The 20,626-nt window shown below is 43.1% G+C and overlaps 2 protein-coding genes across 2 annotated transcripts; both read right to left on the reverse strand.

Annotated features, from left to right (window-relative positions):
* Window positions 1-1,698: 1,698 nt before the first annotated feature.
* LOC133498591 (adenosine receptor A3-like) lies at window positions 1,699-3,733 on the reverse strand. Its single transcript, XM_061815629.1, has 2 exons — window positions 3,451-3,733; window positions 1,699-2,597 (listed from the first exon to the last, which is right to left on the reverse strand). The coding sequence occupies exons 1-2, from the start codon at window positions 3,731-3,733 to the stop codon at window positions 1,699-1,701; spliced, it is 1,182 nt and encodes a 393-aa protein (XP_061671613.1).
* Window positions 3,734-17,996: 14,263 nt separating this feature from the next.
* Window positions 17,997-20,399, reverse strand: sult5a1 (sulfotransferase family 5A, member 1). Its single transcript, XM_061813393.1, has 6 exons — window positions 20,261-20,399; window positions 18,864-19,072; window positions 18,659-18,785; window positions 18,476-18,573; window positions 18,211-18,391; window positions 17,997-18,121 (listed from the first exon to the last, which is right to left on the reverse strand). The coding sequence occupies exons 1-6, from the start codon at window positions 20,397-20,399 to the stop codon at window positions 17,997-17,999; spliced, it is 879 nt and encodes a 292-aa protein (XP_061669377.1).
* Window positions 20,400-20,626: the final 227 nt, after the last annotated feature.

The following is a 20,626-nucleotide window of genomic DNA, read 5'->3' on the forward strand; positions in this document are numbered from 1 at the left end:
GTAGAATCTATACAAATATAAATTAATTGGCTAAATTCAATTGCTGCGGCAGCGTTTATGGATTTTCATTTGAAGTCACCTTTGTGCTCAAATATTCATCTAAAGTAAAAGGTTTGTCTTGATTTTCTAGAGAGTGACAACTATCAATGGGACTCCCACTCTCATTCACTCAATCTTGAGTGAGGTGTTATTTCTTAGCAGTAGGCTTATAATAATGATTATAATTATCATAATAGGATGGCGGCATGGTGGCTCAGCTGGGAAGCATTGGCCTCACACTTCCGAGGTTCAATTCCGGGCCTGCCTGTGTGGAGTTTTCACGTTCTCCCCGAGCCTGCGTGGGTTTTCTCCGGGCACTCCGGTTTCTTCCCACATCCCAAAAACATGCAAAATTAATTGGACACTTTAAATTGCCCCAAGGTGTGATTGTGAGTGTGGCTTTTTGTCTCGATGTGCCCTGCGACTGGCTGGCAACCAGTTCAGGGTGTACCCCGCCTCATGCCCATTAACAGCTGGGATAGGCTCCAGCACTAACTGCGACTTTTGTGAGAATAAGCAGCTAAGAAAACTGATGGATGGATAATAATAAGATCAGAATGCTAATAATGACGAGCAATTCCAGTTTCAAGAGCTCATGTGCATATGCCGAGAACATAATCCATTTACCAATGCGTCACTGAGCAGATTTAACATTCAATGAGCTTCTTCGTTATGTTCTGTCAACTTTTGAGCTTCCATTGCCCTTATTGAATGGTGTTTGTCTGAGAGTAGATGTAAAAGAACAACTCACAACAGCGCACGATTTATACACGTAATATAATAGGAACCGTATTGTTGAAAATAAGTCTGACAAACCCAAACACTAAAAATAAAAGGTGGTTTAATTGCTTTGCTGTAGATAAGCTGCATCGAGATCACAAAATGTTCCAAAACACATTTGTTATTTTCATCAGAACTCTGCACAGTACAACAATTAATATAGACGTCGTGTATTCTCAACGTTGTCATTCATGCATAATGTTTGCTGATGTTGTTACATGCCAAGTGAAAAATGCAATGGATCAGTTGTTGACGAAGATCCATTTCACATTGGGATGTGAAAGTCGATTGCAAATTGGTCTTCGAGTATCAACCCAAAGATAATCACAGCACAGCTCACGTGCTGAGAGCTGTTTCAGTCTTTCTGTTCCACAGGATGCACAACAGCATATCCATTTACTGTGGGTGTTTTTGTTGCTATAATGGCAATACTTAATAGTTGTGACTCATGTAGCTTTTAGAAGTTGATAGCCAGAGTTCAACTGTGATGCTGATAGTAAAAAAAAAAAAAAAGCAGTCTGGAGAATAATTATAACTTAGAACTTATAAGAAAATGTTCCCTTGAAGTTAAGAACATATCCTCTATAACAAAGGTTGTATAAGGTGTACTTCGTAATAAAGTATCAAATTTCAATTTTAAAATGACAGAATAAAATACAATTTATTGTAATAAGGTGTTTGAGGTCTGAGCAGGTTGTGGGGGGTTTGGCTGAAGTTGAAATGTCCCATTCCCGAAAAGAGGTATTTTCCATTCCTGAAAAGGGTGCACATCACAAAACATTGGGTAAAAAATGTGTATTGGAGGGGGTGGGGGACAAATGCCCCCCTGACACATAACTTAAATCTCATCAGCAACCGATCCAGTCCTGCATGTCTTCTTCACGTTTTCTCTTCCTGTGGGGGGCAGTGGTCCCGCTGAAAGAGTAGGGTCACCCCCTTCCGAAAACGGTGGTCCCTGACACTGTAGATGATCACATTGCAGCAGCTGTTTGCTGTTAGAATCCAGAAGGCAACAAAGGAGAAGTTGCACCAGGTGTAGCCCACCACATTCCCCAGCACAAACACTGCAATGGGAGTGAAGGATGCGGTGAAAGCAAATGTTAGTACGCTTATTGTCTTAGCGGCCTTAATGTCTGAAAATGAGGGTCTGTGAGGGCACGGCCCTCCCTCGCCTCTTCCTCCTCCTCTCCTGTCAATCGCACTCCCCTCTGAGAGCAGTTTGCGTCTCCTGGAGTACTGCCTGATGCTCGTGAAAGACACAATGTTAACTGCCAACGTTCCACCAAGAAGGGTAAAGTCAAATACTGGGAATAACAGCAGGATGTTGGCGTCATGTGGTAGCCGGTTGCCTAGCAACACTGGGACATAGTTACACATTCGGCTACACTCATTGTACTCTAAAGTGAAGTTGCTGCTGAATAGGAGGGGTGCAAGCGCCAGGAGAAAGCTGGCAGCCCACGAGAGCAGGATGAGGGAAAGCGTTCTCCTCCGCGTCACCAAGGCGTCCTTGTGGAGCGGCCAAAGGATGGCCACACTTCGCTCCACCGTCATGAGGAAGATGGTGCTGATGGAGACAAAGGTGCATCCAGCGAACACGGGTCCAATCAGCATGCAAGGCTGCCACAGGCTCCTCTGTCCACTTAGAGAAGACACCAGAGATGCAGAACCCCCTTGATACCAAATGGGAGGCGTGTAGGTTATCATCAGTGAGACTTCCGTGTAAACAGAGAAAGGGACCACAAGTACGCCAACCATCATGTCAGCTATGGCCAGAGACACTGTCAACAAAAGACACACACGCGTTAGAAACATTTACCATGGACAAAAAAAAAAAGCAATGCTTAACTCTGTAGTTTCTGCTGGAAGGTTTCCCACTACTTTGGTGCCTGCTTGTCGTGTTTTCTAATCTAACGGGTTCAAAGTAAGAAAGCAATGAAGAGTAATACTGTACACATTGCCACACCTTGCCCTCTCTCATCCTGTCTCAGTGGTAGTACCAACCTCCCTTTTGTCTCAAGGACAAGATAATGGAATGAAGAGGTCTTTCTTCTTACTTTCCTCATGTCCCTCCCGATTTCTGTTTTTCATTACATATATTACATATATTCCATGTGCATCTCAAAGACGGGCGAAGACGGGAAGTCACTGTAACCTCTCTTGACTCCCTGTCTCTTTGCAAAGGTATTATTAAAAGTACAAAAGACAAGATTGATTACTGATTTAATTTACAAAACAAGGCCTTTTTTGCTCACCAGCCACTGCGGCGAATGGCTTCCCAGGGTTACTACCCACACGGCATTTTTACTAGTCACAATTTTTGGGTTGGATATTTATTTTTAAAATTATTAAAAGTACTGAGAGAGTGTGAATGCCTGTGCATTATATGAGTAATGCGTGAGTATTGGGATGACCTGGCGACCAGTGCAGGAAGTGCTCAGCTGAAATAAGCTCCAGCGCATCTAAAAACTACCATCAAGAGGATACGTGCTACAGAGAATGGATGGAAGAATGATTAAAGCCATTTGAAAAAACCTGTCCTATTTACCAGAAATGTTCTATTTTAACAACATGGCACGTGAGAAAGCCTGCTGGATTGCATTGAGATCAGAAACTGAATGCAGAGTTAGTCACCTTTCAGGTAGCCTTGCGGTGTTCTGGACTGCCTTGTCTGCACAAAAACAGTCAGCGTGATCACATTGCCAACCACGATTGCAAAAGCCAGGATGACCATGAGAGCAACTGCAAAGGCACGATTGAGAACTCCACAGCAGTAGATGGTACAGAGAGGAGCCAGGGGCTGCTCTGGTACTAGTTCGGCCCGAGATCCTGGAGTCAGGTTAAGGGGAGAGTCTGTGGTCGCCAGCAGAACCGCCGACTTCCCAAAAATTTCTGTTACGTTCAGCAGAGCTGTCATGGCCCAGGATGGTCTGATCTTCACTTGTGCTCTTAGTATTTAGCAGGTTCAATCAGGAGGCCATGTCATGATTTCAGTGAAAGACCTGTCAGGGTAACGTAAATACATCATCAAAAGACATTGAAATGTGAATCCTTATGAAAAATACAATTTGCTAAAGAATTACAAGCAGCCACGCAGGAATAATATTCAAACTCCACTCAGAGGCAAGAGCTGAGTTTTGAACCTAAGAACTGTGAGGCAGACATACTAACCTCTTGAGCACCATGTGACCTGTTCCGAAGCATATTCTAAAATCTGTCATATTTTTTCCTGTATTTTGTCTTTTGTTTTTTTTTAGGAGTTTCTGATTTGCAACCGTTATGACAAATTCAGCCATGTGAGTTTTGACTTCTAAAAATGATGGGCAGAATTATGTGGCATAGATACAACCATTGGAAAATATATTTATGATTGTGCTGGCCACTGCATTTTTCAGAGTGGTGTTTAGTGGTGGCCCTTTTTAGCTAGAACCAAATTACATCTCTCACGATAATGCAGTATAACCAAAATGCAATCTTGTTTGTGCATGTACATACAATAATGGATGCACAGCCATAATGTTACTCACCTTTAGAATATTTTAGCTTTAAGTACTGACTGACAAACAATTGTGTTGTCCGTGTGTGCTGGATATGTGCTTTGCATGTGCACAACAAAGGCGCACAAGCACCTAAGTGCTGTCAGTAATCATTCAGAACATCTTAAATTCTGCTCTCTGAGCTGACAACAATGTGCAGAGGTCCTTCAATCATACATGACGTCCGCCGGCCTGGAGAGCAGAAACCAACACAAATGCTAACAAGAAGAGACACATGCAGACTCGGAAAAAACAAATACAGGTTAGTTCTGGGTAAAGTCCTTCTACAATCAATATCCAATTCTATATTCTGGAAATGTTTTCCACATTTGATAGGAAACACGACTTATGAACAAAGATGAGTCAATATTATGGGTTGAAATATATGCCACCAGGAATTGGCCTCACATTTCTAAGGACCGCGGTTCAAATCCCGGCCCCACACGTGTGGAGTTTGCATGTTCACCCTGTGCCTGCGCGGGTTCCGGTTTCTTCCCACATCCCCAAAACATGCAACATTTGTTGGAGACTCTAAATTGTGTGATTGCGAGTGCAACTGTTGTCTGTCTCCATGTGCCTTACGATTGGCTGGCAACCAGTTCAGGGTGTACCCCGCCTCCTGCCCGATGACAGCTGAGATAGGCTCCAGAACTCCCGGGACCCTCGTGTTGGTTAAGCTGCTCATAAAATGGATCAAAGGATAGGTATATTCAAATATGTTTTTATTTTGTAGTTAAAATGGCTCAAAACTCAAGGTGTAGGACTCGTGACTTGCGAGTTGACTCAGGACTGCAGGGCCAAAGACTTGAGACTGGTGACTTCCTTTGTAATGAACTGCAGCAATAATCAAATTTAAATCAGCAATATTGGTTACAGGAAAGTTTTGTATGAAAAGTGCTGAGTGTTCAATTTAATACACATTTTTACATAACACTCCTTCTCAATGGAAAGACAAGACCTTGATCTCAGAGTTCACCCTCTGTCATCCTTTAATTGACACTAGACGAGCATTAACTGTGTTGAATAAAAGAGAAAGCCTTGCACTTTGAAGGCCACAGAAAACTTTATTTATTTTTCTCTCGACAGTGTTTACATGTGATGGAATGCATAGCGCAGCAAAATATTTCATTTGAGTTTGAAAGGTTTGACTCATAAAAACTGTCTGCAATGCACCTCAATGTTGCTACAGTAAAACAAAGGAATTTCATAGTGTACTCTGTATAAAGCTGAAATGACAATGACAAAAAATGACAAAACTCAACCTTAGAATAGTCAGGGGGAGAAAACACATCCTTAAGGGGTTGGTTACCGTCTGTGAAGATGACAAGGAAAATTCTAGCCCCAGGCTAGAAAGCCAGTGAGACCAGCAAAATCACTCACATACACACAAACACGCACACACACACATGTACACTGAAAGAGCTGAAAAGAGCATAACTCTTCACGATGTGATGCTCTTTACTTACTCATTTAATAATTTGATTTTTTTCATGGAAAGTAGCACTGTTCAAGCTGTTACATAGTCTATATTTTTTGTTGACTACTATGATGCGATGCCATATATACATACGTACATCTAGAGGTGCAACTATTAGTCAACAACTATCCATCTATCCATCCATTCATACATCCATTTTCTTAGCCACTTATCCTCACAAGGATCGCGGGGGTGCTTGAACCTATCCCAACTGTCATTGGGCAGGAGGCAGGGTACACCCTGGAATGGTTGCCAGTCAATCACAGGGCACGTGGAGACAGACAACAGTCGCACTCACAATCACACCAAGGAGCAATTTAGAGTGTCCAATTAATGTTGCACGTTTTTGGGATGTGGGAGGAAACCGGAGTGTCTGGAGAAAACCCACGCAGGCACAAGGAGAACCTACAAACTCCACACAGGCGGGGCCGGGATCGAACCCTGCACCTCACAACTGTGAGGCCAACACTTTACAGCTGATCCACACTGCCGCCTAGTCAACAACTAATGGTTTATAAAATAAATTGATCATTTCTATCATTTTGTTTAAGTATTTTGCGCCCTCATTAGACCTAAAATTGTCCAAATCTTAATCATAATCAATTTGTGTGTGCATTTTACACTTTTTCTATTTGAAACAATGTCCTGTTTTAAAGACCTATATGGAAATTTACAAAAAAAAATTCAACCCGATTCATTGATTCATAGAGAAAAATAATTGAGAGATTAATAAATTATTAAAATGTAGCCCAACATCCCTCCATTTTCCATATTCGTGTGTGCTGTTCATGGCCAATCCCAGTTTACTTCCGGCATTGCACAAGTACACAGCTCCTTAAGAATCTGCTTTCTTCTGATATTAGTCGTTTATATTGTAGAATATTTCTACTGTCAACAAACTGGTATTGCTAAGTAGGTTACATACACTAGTTGTATCGTGTAATATGGGTTCATGCAGTTCAACAAACTACACCAGCATCCACCGTATTGAACATAAATACCTGTAATTCCCACCTCTAGCTGGTTTCTAGGACATAATGTTTTGTTGTTTGTTGTTGCAGGGAGGATGGTCGTATCGTGCATACTAAAATTATCGGCTCAGTCCCACGATTTGCCGTGAACAGAAAATTAAAATGAGCAACTGATGCCTCCTCAAAAAATGTTTAGCATCCAAATTTATAGTTTAATACCTGTCAAGCAATAACATGACTTCTGTCATTTATTAGTGTGGACTTTCAAAGGCAGGACAGAGTCTTGGCAACTTCTGCTCACATCAACGTCCTCCCTTTCATACAAAGCTCTTATAGCACCTCAGTGAAGATGTATCACTTCAACAGACTTCCGTGACACTAATTACTACTTTCCTATTATCCAGGCCTTTGGCACCCTATTGTGGCATCTTGGAGGGAAAGGCGAAGAGTGCTCTTGATCAGCTTGATCATCTTGAGCAGCCGCCCCCAAATTAGGCTAGAAATGGCCGTTCCAGTCAGTAGGATATTCAGTAGCACCTTGGCTTTAATGTAATCGCATGTGACACAACAACTAACTTCTCTCTATTCAATTCAAAGAGGAGACACTGGTACTGTCTGACCACCTGAGTCTTTTCCTATAGTCCTATATACATATAGTCCTACTGAATAGCACAAATACAACTAAATTCATCAAAAATGAGGGCTGATAATGATAATCGTGTGTTGGTGTTTAGCGGTTGTAATTAAGAAATGTGATGCATCCTGGTGTCAGCCAAACATTTCCACCATGTCATTGGAAGAGAGCATTTTGCTCTCTCTGTGTAGGTAGAATGCACACAATCCAGTTCAGTCCAGAAATGGAGAGGATTTGAAACTATTTTTTGATGCAAAAGGAACTTGGCTGTAAAAATGACATTACAGCCAACTACTGTGGTTGTTACACGTTTCTAGGATGTTTAAAATTGTAAATTTTAGGGGTGCTTGGATTTATTTTAGGTGTGCTTCAACTCTCCTAATATGGGCTAAAAACGTCTACATCAGGCAGCGTTGGTTCACTTCCTTCTGAATGGCAGAATGAATCTCAGTGTGAAAGTTTTTCTGTCCGACTAGCAACCAGTCCATGATGTCGTCTGGCGTCTAGTCATACAGTAAATCTGAATAATTTCATCTATCTATCTATCTATCTATCTATCTATCTATCTATCTATCTATCTATCTATCTATCTATCTATCTATATCTATCTATCTATCTATCTATCTATCTATCTATCTATCTATCTATCTATCTATCTATCTATCTATCTCTATCTATCTATCTATCTATCTATCTATCTATCTATCCATCTGTGCTGGTTATTGCGGATAGCCTTTTGTTAAACCCACAATGAGCAGAGGAACATTATTGCAGAAGCATTGTGGGCTTGCGAATTCAATGCCCTCCAGCAATTCACCAGTTATTTCAGTGATGATTGCGGGTTTAATATTGTTTGATAAAAGAATGCCAACATTTTTTCCGTGTCTTTTGTACGAAGACAACAACATTATTCCCTTTGGACATGGAAGCGACTTGGTTGTGTTCTGGGACTGCTTTGTTATCTGGCACGGCTGTCTTGACTCTGCCTAAGGTACAACGAAATTCAAAGACTGTCACTGTGTTCATGACAGAAATGTACTTTGTGTCGGAAAACGTGGTCTCAGGCACAGGTCACAGGTCTTCCAAAAGCAAAACACTGGACTTGTCTAAAGGGGCCCTCTACGAGTCCAGTTCTCCATACATAGAGTACAGAATGTGTGAACGCAGCTGCAACATGCCATATAGAAAAGGCACTCTCTCTTAAAACCTGTAATAACTGGGGCCACTTGTTCACAACCAGTGGACCACAATACCAGCGGAATGGTGCAACGTCTCATTGACAATGACAGAAATCTTTTAATTCCATTGATCAACTCAAAAGGCTGGGCAACAAAATATTAGGGTACCCTATATATCTCTCTATATATGGGCACAAAAACGACGGTATCTCTCTCGTATATTAAGTGTACCATCATTGGTCATTTGTTAATCATCATTTATCAAGTTTGATTCACTCATTCTCATGCTCTAATTCAATCAAATTAATTTCATAGAATTGATTGAATCACAAGTGTATCCCCTTCAACCGTTGATACATCTCTGATTCTTTTCCCCATTGATGAATACGTGATTACACAACTTGTAACATGAGCCAAAGACATTGAGCGGAAATGTAACAACTTAATTTGAAACATTTAGCCAGTGTAGGTAAAACCTGAAAACATTTTTATTTAAGGAAAACGTTTGGGCGTTTTCTTACCTGCGCTTTGACTCATATGAACCACGAAGCAGTTGGGTGCAGGTTGAAAAGGAGAAACAATCCAATAAAAGAAGCTTGACTATGTGGACATTAAAGATCAATGAAAGATGGTTGTGTGAATCAGGAAGTGCGAGGAGTGGTCGTGGCGTCTGAGTAACATTTGCACTCCCTCACTTTTTCCTCACTTCATCCTCGCTCGCCCTTTGGTGTGGGGTGGTGCACTCCGCAGACGCCTCTCCTCCTTTCAGGTTCACATGCGCACACTCTTACAATGCAGCAAGTTCACAGCAGTATTATTCCCACGAGTGCGTCCTCTGCAGCTTTCTCATCAGCCATCTCCTCCCCCTTCCTCCTCCTCCTCCTCCTCCTCCTCCTCTTCTTCTTCTTCCTCCTCCTCCTCCTTCTCCTCCTTTACGTTGAACATCTTCTAGTTTTGCACATTGTACAATGGAGTCTCCAAAGTGAAATATCCTCGAGTGTGTGAGTGTGTAACAAAAGTTGAAAAGAAAAAAAATGCTTGATGCCTGATGTATCTGCAGTATGACAATCTTTGTACTTGGTCAGTTTGCCTTCAGTCAAAGAAACATAATGGACTAGATGACCAAAGCATGTACTTTGGTGGTAGCGGGTAAATCCGAAGAACATATGAATAAAAAAATATATCACTTACTTTTCAGATAAAGTTCACTTTCAATACGTACATTTATTTTAAAGTGACTGCATTCAAATTTACCAGCTGGTGGTCTAACAGCAGCCAACCTACATACGGACTGTGACACTTTGGTCAAAAGGCACCGGAGAGATGCTGGAGGGGGGTATTCCAGCAAAGCAGCTCAAAATGCTTTTAATCTAAACCTGGGTTCTGGCTTGATGACCCCACGCCAACCCCACCCCCCTCCATCCATCCATTTTCTGTAGCGCTTTTCCTCACCCGGATCGTCTGTATGCTTGAGCCTTTGCCGACTATCTTTGGGCGAGTGGCGGGGGACGCTCTGAACTGGCCGCCAGCCAATCACAGGCCACATAGAAACAAATGACCATTCACACTCACATTCACATCTAAGAGAACTTAGACTCTCCAGTTGGGCAGGGGAAGAACATGCAGACTCCACACGGGCAAGGCCAGAATTGAACTTGGGTCCTCAGAACTGTGAAGCAGATTGGCTAACCAGTCAACCACCGATCTGAAAAATTGTGATTAATCGGAGCAAGTCCAAGTATGTTAAGCGTGTGCAAGGCCGCGCAACCAAAAGACATCATCCATCAAAGGTAGCCCGATATGTCAATGCAGGTGGATTATATTTTGTGCAGACGATGTAATCTGAAGGAGGTTAGTGACTGTAAAGTAGTGGTAGGGGAGAGTGTAGCTCGACAGCATAGGATGGTAGTATGTAGGATAATTCTGGTGGTGGGTAGGAAGATTAAGAAGACAAAGGTAGAGCAGAGAACCATGTGGTGGAAGCTGAGAAAGGAAGAATGTTGTGCGGCCTTTTGGAAAGAGGTGAGACAGGCTCTCGATGGAGAACCAAAGCTCCCGGAAGACTGGACGACGACAGCCAAGGTAATCAGAGAGACAGGCAGGAGAGTACTTGGTGTGTCTTTTGGTAGGAAAGGGGAGAAGGAGACTTGGTGGTGGAACCCCATAATACAGGGAGTCATACAAGGAAAGAGATTAGCGAAGAAGAAGTGGGATACTGAGAGGACTGAGGAGAGGCGAAAGGAGTACATCGAGATGTGATGGAGGGCAAAGGTAGAGGTGGCAAAGGCTAAAGAAGAGGCATATGAAAACATGTACACCAGGTTGGACACAAAAGAAGGAGAAAAGGATCTCTACAGGTTGGCCAGACAGAGGGATAGAGATGGGAAGGATGTGCAGCAGGTAAGGATGATTAAGGATAGAGATGGAAATGTGTTGACTGGTGCCGGTAGTGTGGTAAATAGATGGAAAGAATACTTTGAGAAGTTGATGAATGAAGAAAATGAGAGAGAAGGAAGAGTTGAAGAGGCAAGTGTGAAGGACCAGGAAGTGGCAATGATTACTAAGGGGGAAGTCAGAAAGGCACTACAAAGGATGAAAAATGGAAAGGCAGTTGGTCCTGATGACATTCCGGTAGAGGTATGGAAGCAATTTGGAGAGATGGCTGTGGAGTTTTTGACCAACTTATTCAACAGAATACTAGCAGGCGAAAAGATGCCTGAAGAATGAAGGAAAAGTGTTCTAGTTCCCATTTTTAAGAACAAAGACGATGTTCAGAGCTGTGGGAATTATAGAGGAATAAAGTTGATGAGCCACACAATGAAGTTATAGGAAAGAGTAGTGGAGGCTAGACTCCGGAAATAAGTATCTGCGAGCAAGAGTATGGTTTCATGCCTAGAAAGAGTACCACAGATGCATTATTTGCCTTGAGGATGCCAGTGGAAAAGTACAGAGAAGGTCAGAAGGAGCTACATTGTGTCTTTGTGGATCTAGAGAAAGCCTATGACAGAGTACCAAGAGAGGAACTGTGGTACTGCATGCGTAAGTCTGGTGTGGCAGAGAAGTATGTTAAAATAGTACAGGACATGTATGATGGCAGCAGAACAATGGTGAGGTGTGCCTTAGGTGTGACAGAGGAATTTCAGGTGGAGGTGGGACTGCATCAGGGATCAGCTCTGAGCCCCTTTGTGTTTGCGGTGGTAATGGTTAGGCTGACAGATGAGGTTATACTGGAATCCCCTTGGACTATGATGTGCACAGATAATATTGTGATATGCAATGAAAGCAGGGAGCATGCAGGGGAACAATTAGAAAGATGGAGACATGCACTGGAAAGGAGAGGAATGAAGATTAGCCGAAGTAAAACAGAATATATGTGCATGAATGAGAAAAGTGGAGGGGGAAGCGTGAGGCTACAGGGAGAAGAGATAGCGAGGGTGGACGACTTCAAATATTTAGGGTCAACAATCCAGAGCAATGGTGAGTGTGGTAAGGAGGTGAAGAAACGGGTCCAAGCAGGTTGGAACAGCTGGCGGAAGGTGTCTGGTGTGTTATGTGACAGAAGAGTCTCTGCTAGGACGAAGGGCAAAGTTTACAAAACAGTGGTGAGGCCGGCCATGATGTATGGATTAGAGACAGTGGCACTGAAGAAACAACAGGAAGCAGAACTGGAGGTGGCAGAAATGAAGATGTTGAGGTTCTCGCTCGGAGTGACCAGGTTGGATCGGATTAGAAATGAGCTCATTAGAGGGACAGCCAAAGTTGGATGTTTTGCTGACAAGGTTCGAGAGAGCAGACTTCGATGGTTTAGACATGTTCAGAGGCGAGAGAGTGAGTATATTGGTAGAAGGATGCTGAGAATGGAGCTCCCAGGCAAAAGAGCGAGAGGAAGACCAAAGAGAAGGTTTATGGATGTAGTGAGGGAAGACATGAAGGCAGTTGGGGTTAGAGAGGAAGATGCAGGAGATAGGTTAAGATGGCAAAAGATGACACGCTGTGGCGACCCCTAACGGGACAAGCCGAAAGGAAAAGAAGAAGACTGTTGTATTTATGGTACACAGATTTGTATTCAGTGTTGTACCTGAATGAGTTTAATGAACAAAAGTTCATTAACTACTTCCCATTTTAGCCAAACGGGACCTAAACTTAATTTCTGCCTGATGAATGTTATTGAGAATATGTTCATGCTGGCATGAAACAGCAAATGTTTCTTTTCATTCAGCAGCTGCAGCTTTTACACACACATTTTTTTAAGTATTGATTTGACTGAATACATGAGCGCGTATGTGACATGTTCAAATATTACCATCTGCTAAATTTAAAATGCTTTGTAAGATGAACATTCAAAGATGAATACTATTGGTCGGGTCTTAAATTTCATTTATGCTACGAGAAGATGAAAAGCACCCTGGAAAGATAATAAAGAAGATAACCACTTCGGCTCATCCGTGATGGAGAATGGGAATACTTTTGGAAACTTGACAAAACAGAAATAATTGAAGTTTAATAGGTGCTGGCCATCAATATGTCTCCCTACACAAGAACAGAATGAATTTCTAATTTGCGCCTTAAGTCAATATACTCCACCGACTGTCTCTATATGCAGCACTCACCTAATTTAAATGTACAGCCTTTCATTTTTGTTCATAATTACATGCAGTACTAATACTGTGTGAGATCCTCTTGACAAATTCACGGAAAAATCTGACTGCTATTCAATCAGGCGCAATAAGTCTCACAAGATTGACTGACTGCTTTTCACTCCTGTACGTTTTCTGCATCCAAATTCCTGTACTGGCTGTTCAAATGGTCTCGTCTACTCATCTGTCATTTTTGCAATGCGCACTGCACAGTGTCATGATAGGCAACGGACTCAGGCCACTAGCTTGGGTCCTGAGCTCAAGGGCCCCCAAGAGACTGCTGACATTGGCTCGTATTATTGTCTCTGCGTAAGACCCGCTAACAAAAACTTAAGTCTCCCTCACTCGGTGATGCCAGCTGGCGCACACCTTAGAGATCTGATCGATTGCTGATATTGGTCCACATCACCGGGAGAACCTACGTGGACACTGCAGTAACACAGAAGGATTTGGCAACTCTCCTATGAGCTGCCTGGTCTTCCTTGCCTGTTGCCCTCAGCAGGTCTAGAAAAGGCCCAGGTAAAAGTATTCAATCACGGGATCTGTAGCTCTTTTTGTGTGATTGCTGCTGTCCTCCAGTTCCTGTAAACATCCTTCAAAGTTTTGAACCTCAGGTTGGGTAACTGAGTGGGTTCAGTTGAAGAGTGGGAATAATCAGATATGTGACATCCCTTCACTATTATTCATTTATGTTTATTTATTCATTGAGTTCACTGGCAGTGCGGTGGACAGTGGTGGCAGAACTTGTGGAGAGGAGGCGGGGGTGTTTGGGGACAGTATGCAGGGGGCACTTCCATTAAAGAGGCTAACCGTGCTCAAAAAATTCAATATACATCATTTTGATGATGTGCGACATGTGATTACGCTCCAGATAAACAGTGTATGCTCAGATAGGGACCACCCGCTGCAATAAATAAAGGCTGTGAAAACATGCGTGATCAAAGGAGCACATCTAAGGTAGGCCAAAAGGTTTGTGCGTTTGTTAGAGTAGGGAGCCTGGGGGGTGTCCTTAGTGTCCCCTGCTTCAGCAAGATGAATTGGTGTTCTTCAATGCAGAATAGATGGTTAAACATTTATTTCTATCCAATTTGGGTGGAACAAGAGTCGAGCAAAATGTAGGGCGGCAAAGAGGCTCTTCCTCTCGCTCGCTCGCTCTCACTCTCTCTCTATGTGCAGTGTTTGAAAAATGGTGGCCGAGACCTCAAGGAACTCAGTGAAGTCTCTTAAAGTAGCCCCGGCCGAGAGAAGAACGTCAATACAGCGCACACGAAGCATTTCAGTAGGCTAAGAAAGGTCGCACGCTGGGCCCAAGTGACTTCCTGAGGGTACCTACAGAGGTGCGAAAGGAGCTAAATATGTGGTTCCATTGTTTTCTATGTGCCCAGCTGTAGGTCGTTAAATTTTTATTCTCTTGTTTTTTATGTGTGTGTGGCCGTGTACATGTATGTACTGCATATGTGTGGATGATTCGTCGAGAGGAGTGATTTTAACTATTGCACTAAATGCCCTTTGAGATGCTTTTTATTGAATGGAAAATGCTCGATGAATAGCGTTTGATTCAGTTAAGTGGAAGTCTTCACAATGTATTTAATTGTTGTCATGCAACAAAGGTGGGCAACAATGGTGGGTAGTTGGATTTATTATATTCATGCTGTGAGGAAAGCTTAATAGTCACATCAGCCATATTTGCAAATATGCTGAACACTTATACTAATCATAAAGGAAGAACCAACAAAGAAAGAAACATACAACAGAAGTATTTGAGAAGATTTTAGCGACGGAGTAAATGCCCCCCACACCCCAGGGAGAAACCGCCACCAGACACCTGATAAACAGATCTTTAGCCGAGCAGTATAAATGTCTCTGTCACCTTTGAACTTGCTCAAGAAAAAAAACAAGCAAAACGAAACAGAAAAATATTTGCCTTGATTCAACTTTCCAACTTAAAATGTTGTTGACCATTGAGAATCTACACAAATAGTGACACGAAACGATTTTAGCACGCATGTTGGTATTTTTTAATTGATATTGTGACAGTAATGCAAAGATGGGGATTTCCTCACATTCTGGTCTTCACCCGGTAGCAGGGGAGTGGACTTTGGCCGCAAGGCAGGTTACGCCTCCAACGGCTCACCAGCCAATCGCCCTGCACATTAAAATAAACAAGCTTTCGCTTTCACACCTAAGGTCAAATAAGAAAACCTCACATCATCAAACCTAAAATCCAAAATTTTGAAGGAATATGACAGGGAGCGGGAGTACCCAGAGAAAATCCAAACAAACAACAACATGCAGTCTGCACTGGAGGGCTGCAAGTGTGATTTGAACCCGAGGACCACTTGACTGTGGGGCATGTGTGATGAACACTTCTTCCCATGATTTATTAACTTGTGTTTCACAATGTTAAGGTCCCAGTAAACTGAGGGGGGGCAGTATGTTGGGCGACTGTTTAGCTCATCTGCTTCACAGCTCTGAGGACTCTGATCTCGGCTGTATGGAGTTCCCATGTTCACCTTGTTCCTGCTCGAATTTTCTGCAGGTACTCCGGTTTCCTCCCACACCCTAAAAACACGCATGGCATTTTAATTGAGAACTTGTTGCGTAGTAAACAGCAATCTTTCCCTGAGGTGTGTCCATTATTCGGCGCCACGCAGGGGGTTCTTTGGTGATCGAACAGGCTCAAAGGTCTGCACGCCAGTCCACACGGGGCCAGGGGGTTAGTGTGAGGCTGCAGAGCTGCCCGGTTCTCTGCTGCCTTGCTACCTGCCTCGCATGGCGCCACACCACAAGAGTCAACGTCTAAATAACACAATTCAGCGAAGGTGCATTTTTCAAATTGTAGGCATAGCTTGGTGATCGGCTGCACACAATGGACGTAAAAATAATTGCAAAATCGACAAACTTCTAGTGTCAGCAATAAATGTGCTCTTCATCCGCTAAAAACTTGACCACAATATTTTAGTCTATTTTGGTTATCTGTTGCTGGGATAGAAAAAAAAGGGGGTGAAAAGGAGCAGCTGCCTTTTAAAGAATTCCTCTTTTAGCAACTCTGCACCAGGCTGCAGGAGGTTCGCCTGTGTGGCCTCTAAAATATGAATATTGCTGTCAAAGCCATTACTTTCAACCAGTCTCACGATGGATTTTCGTGGCTCCATCACTGGTGAAGCGCGCTCAAGGCTGACAGCCTCTTTTTGCTGTTGACAGCAAAATTGTGCAATGTAGGCTTGCAAGCGAGTTGTAACGACTCTTACTCAAGACGAACAGTTTGAATATTGTTCTCGTTCTGAAAACAAGAAAAAGGTCTCGACACTTATGTATAACCCGACGACAAAATGTGGATGTTGAATCTTTTGACCCAGAAAAGCGAAGAAAAAGAAAAATGAAACACCTACGTGTGTCACAAATATGATGGCCCCGTTTGGAGACAGAAGTGATAGAATATAAAAGTCTGTCTTGAGCTGTCATGCGTGAGTGAGAAAGTTCCGCTTCACCTTTCAACATCATTACTTTTTGTTACCTTAGAAAAAAAATATTCTCCATGTGCGATGATGTGCTCATAACCTAATAATTAAAAACATCTATGAACGCTTGTTCAAATCCTCTACATCTGCAAATGCAATACGTTTATACATACCTATATAACACGGTCAATCCAAACAAATTGAACAGATTACACATGAACAGGGCGGCCAGTTTTCAGCTGGCGGAGTCCAGCAACCGATGCCATCGTTGCAATGTTTTGCTGTGACGCAGGGAATTTTTCTCATATTAGCTTTTTGTATCTGTTGAATTCTTCTTGCAGTGAGAAGAGTGAAATACGACTTGCTGAGAACTTGAAGCAATGCACACTCAGCCAGCGATCTAAATCAAACACAAGGTCCTCTTAATGCAATCAACAGTGGCACAAGCTTGACCCTTTTGTGGCCTTCCCCTCAGAAGAAAGCTGATAAATGGCAAGTGCAAAGTGGCTTCACACTTGGATGTATGTGCGCACTTCTGATCCACTGTGGACTCTTCTGGAAACTTGGGCAATTTAGAGTCTTCGACAAACCAAGCATGCATGTTTTCGGGATATGGGAGGAAAGCGGAGTACCATGAGAAAACCCACGGTTCATATCATGGTTCTCCCTGTGCCCGTGTGGATTTTCTCCGGGCAGTCCGGTTTCCTCCCACATCTCAAAAACATGCATTAATTGGACACTCTATGTATGTATGTATGATTGCGAGTGTGACTGTTGTTTGTCTCCATGTGCCCTGTGATTGGCTGGCAACCACTTTAGGGTGTGCCCCGCTTCCTGCCCAATGATAGCTGGGATAGGTTCCAACATTCCTGCGAGGCTTGTGAGGATGAGCAGCTCAGATAATGGATGGATATATGTGTGTGTGTGTCTTTAAAACAGATCTGTGACCTATGTTCGTCAACCTACCCCCAAGGATCAAGACTTAGAATACATTTGCAGACATTTTGAATTTTGCCCACGTTTCGTGGTATGCGCTCCCTTTCTTATGTAAATTAATCAGCCCCACATTTACATAAAACTGGGTCAGAATTTCAGACGACACTTCAGAATAAAAGGCACTTTACAACAAAACATTAATTTGGTGGTTCGGCTCCACACTTGATGCCTTTTACAGCAAGTGAGCAAAACAAGGCGTGCATGTGCTGTTGAGGATTTGTGACCTGTATCCATTGTCATGGCACAGACACTTGCGAGCTCGGTGCGTCTCTGTGATATTTAATGCGAGGCTACCTTTGAGCTGGATCTTCCCACACAAACCCCAAAGAGCAACCCCGCATCTTTTCAACCAGAACCCTGTCAAAGTGTTCATTCTGCTCCTCTGTCAACATGTTTCTCCAGTCACCAACTTTACCTAGAGGAGGAGAGCAATGCTAATTAGGCATTGACGACTCAATGATTTCTCCGTATCTATCGATCTTTGGCCAACAGACGGGGGCTCACCCCTCCTCATGAAGGAGCCCTTGCTGTGGTCCAGGATCTCATGAGGAATAAGGCTGCAGTTGATCATCTTGTTGTCTCTCATGCTGCCGAAGCTGCAGTGTCTCGCGCAGCTGTTCACCTCCTCATCCACCAGGGGGCACTGAAGGAAAGAGCTCACCTTCACAAGTGAGCCTTCGAAGTCCTAAAAGATAGGAGCACAAAGCGCGACATTGCAGCCTGCTTTTGAGCAGATTCATATGTTATGTTGGCATCCTTTCTCAAGTACCATTGACATCTCTTCATAGGTCACATGAAGCAAATTTGTCATGGCTCCTAATTGGCTCGTCCATCCTTTGACATGGTCAAACCAGGAGCCAAAATGAACTGAAACATTTTAGAAAATATAAGTTCCTTCATTTAAATTTATTTTAAAAAATAAATAAAAACAACATATGGATTGTTTGCGTACCTGTGCCCTCCAGAAATGTGTTCAAAAAGTCTTGAAAAGAACCAGCATCAGGCAGGAAGTTGGCCATTTTGTGGAAATGATAAAAAGATACCACTACATCTTTTGGGTTTCTGCTCACATAAATCACCTGCAAGGAGGACCAACGTCAGACTCTGTAGTTGCTACTTTGTCAGTTGGTAAAAAAAAAAATGTCTAACGGACCGACCCGAGCTTTGGAGCCCTGCAGTGCCCTGGCCAGCATGCGATGAGGCAGGTGAGTGGTAAGAACGCGAGGTGGGCTTAAAGTGTTGACAAGCGCAGCACAGTAATGGTGCTCCAGCCATGGCGCACGAGCCCAGTTTGGGACCGTTTGGGACATGTGTGGGTCCCCTTTGGTGGAGATCAGAGTTACCATTTGCTGCATCCATGTTGTGCCTGGGGGGGTGTTGAATTCCACAAACTCTTACAATATGTTTAAGAACCTGCAAAAGTAGCCTATTAATCACACTCTTAAAGCCCCACTGTCATGCCTATAAACATTTTAAAATGGATATTGTAATGAAAAATACATCCAACATTATTCACTTCAATGTCTATAGGAAAAAATAAATATGAGCGGGGAGTGTTATCCATGCGCAAAGTTGCAGAAGTCTCACTCGACATCCAAGTCGGCATATTGCCTGCAACATCAGCCGCACATGTTACACCGGGACATTCGCCATTGAAAACACATAGTGGCAATTGCTATGGGACACGGAAGCTCTTTTCAAAAAAGAGAACATCTCACAATCCAGTGAAGTGACTGGGGCAATATTGGCCTGTCGTTTCGAGCCATATTTGGATGATATGCGGATCACTTCTAACTAACAACAGACTCCCAGAAAGTATGTGTGAGCCATCCCGGCCGAAACCGTCCACGGCGGATGGGTACATTGACACATTTAGCACCCCATTTAGCACGTTTTGTTATGTCCTGAGAGGATTATGTCGTTGTCGTCCCCCCCAACTATTGTTTTTTTAGTAGCTGTATACACACCTACCTGTCATTTGGAACCCAGGCAGCTCTTGTCCTTTGCACCTGTGCAATCCATTTTTCACGACGAACCGGGTCTTTTTGAAAAGTATGAAGAATTAATCCATCCTCCCGAGTGTTCGAGCAATATCCAGCAATACAACGAGACGGCATTTTGGCTAACACTAGGCAACAAAGAGCTGCTTTCCCTCCTGTGAAACCGGTATAAACACACGAGGCCGCCTGACTAGGCTCCTGCTGATAACATCACTTCCTGCTTCTTCTCCAAAACAAATCCCTCGAGAGGATTTCCATGACAAAAAACCATATACGTCAAAATCATGTTTTTGTGGTCAAAAAACGCATAGGTCCATTCCGGCTGCCTTTTTTTTTTTTTAATTAATAATATACTAAAAATCATGCATTTCATGACAGTGGGGCTTTAAGCATTACATGAATTGTCTGCTATAAAGTTGAGTGCAACCCTTAGACCTTCTTTATGACAAAATATTGTTCATCTGATCAAGAAATTGTCGGACAATTCCATGTTCCCACTTTGTAGGAACAATTTTAAAAACATGCCCGCTAAACAAGTTCTTGTGTTTCCTCACCTGACTTTGGATAGGTGGCGATAACTATGTCCGTGTCCTGAAAAGCAAATTTGAGAGCGAGCTGCAAAGACTCCCGCGTGTGCAGATGTCCAGGAAACTTTATTCCATCCAACGTTTCACACACATCCAACCTGGACATATCTGACATCAGGGAAGGACTTGGGGAGTTCCTGATCAGTCCCAGCTCACTCGTCGTCGCCGTTTCCTTCCCGATGTTTTGTTGTCTGCGTTCACCTTTTTGGGCCATCTGTGGCTGCACCTTGCCCGAGTGAGAAATGCAACCAAAAGGAAGTGAAAATAATATGCGCACGGAACACCAACAAAGCATACTGCTTTGCAAACATTTACAAAGGTCTCGTTGTATTC

Source organism: Syngnathoides biaculeatus, chromosome 3 (assembly GCF_019802595.1).
Source record: "Syngnathoides biaculeatus isolate LvHL_M chromosome 3, ASM1980259v1, whole genome shotgun sequence".
NCBI classification, from domain to species: domain Eukaryota; kingdom Metazoa; phylum Chordata; class Actinopteri; order Syngnathiformes; family Syngnathidae; genus Syngnathoides; species Syngnathoides biaculeatus.

Bases quoted from the DNA above. Each gene is read 5' to 3' on its own strand.
- sult5a1 (XM_061813393.1), bottom strand. From the start codon at position 20,399: ATGTCCAGGTTGGATGTGTGTGAAACGTTGGATGGAATAAAGTTTCCT. The intron at 18,574-18,658 runs GTACGCAAACAA...AAAATGTTTCAG, and splicing joins CACATTTCTGGAGGGCACAG to TTCATTTTGGCTCCTGGTTT. The intron at 18,392-18,475 runs GTACTTGAGAAA...CCTATCTTTTAG, and splicing joins CCTATGAAGAGATGTCAATG to GACTTCGAAGGCTCACTTGT.
- LOC133498591 (XM_061815629.1), bottom strand. From the start codon at position 3,733: ATGACAGCTCTGCTGAACGTAACAGAAATTTTTGGGAAGTCGGCGGTT. The intron at 2,598-3,450 runs GTGACTAACTCT...TTTTGTTGACAG, and splicing joins ACCGCAAGGCTACCTGAAAG to TGTCTCTGGCCATAGCTGAC.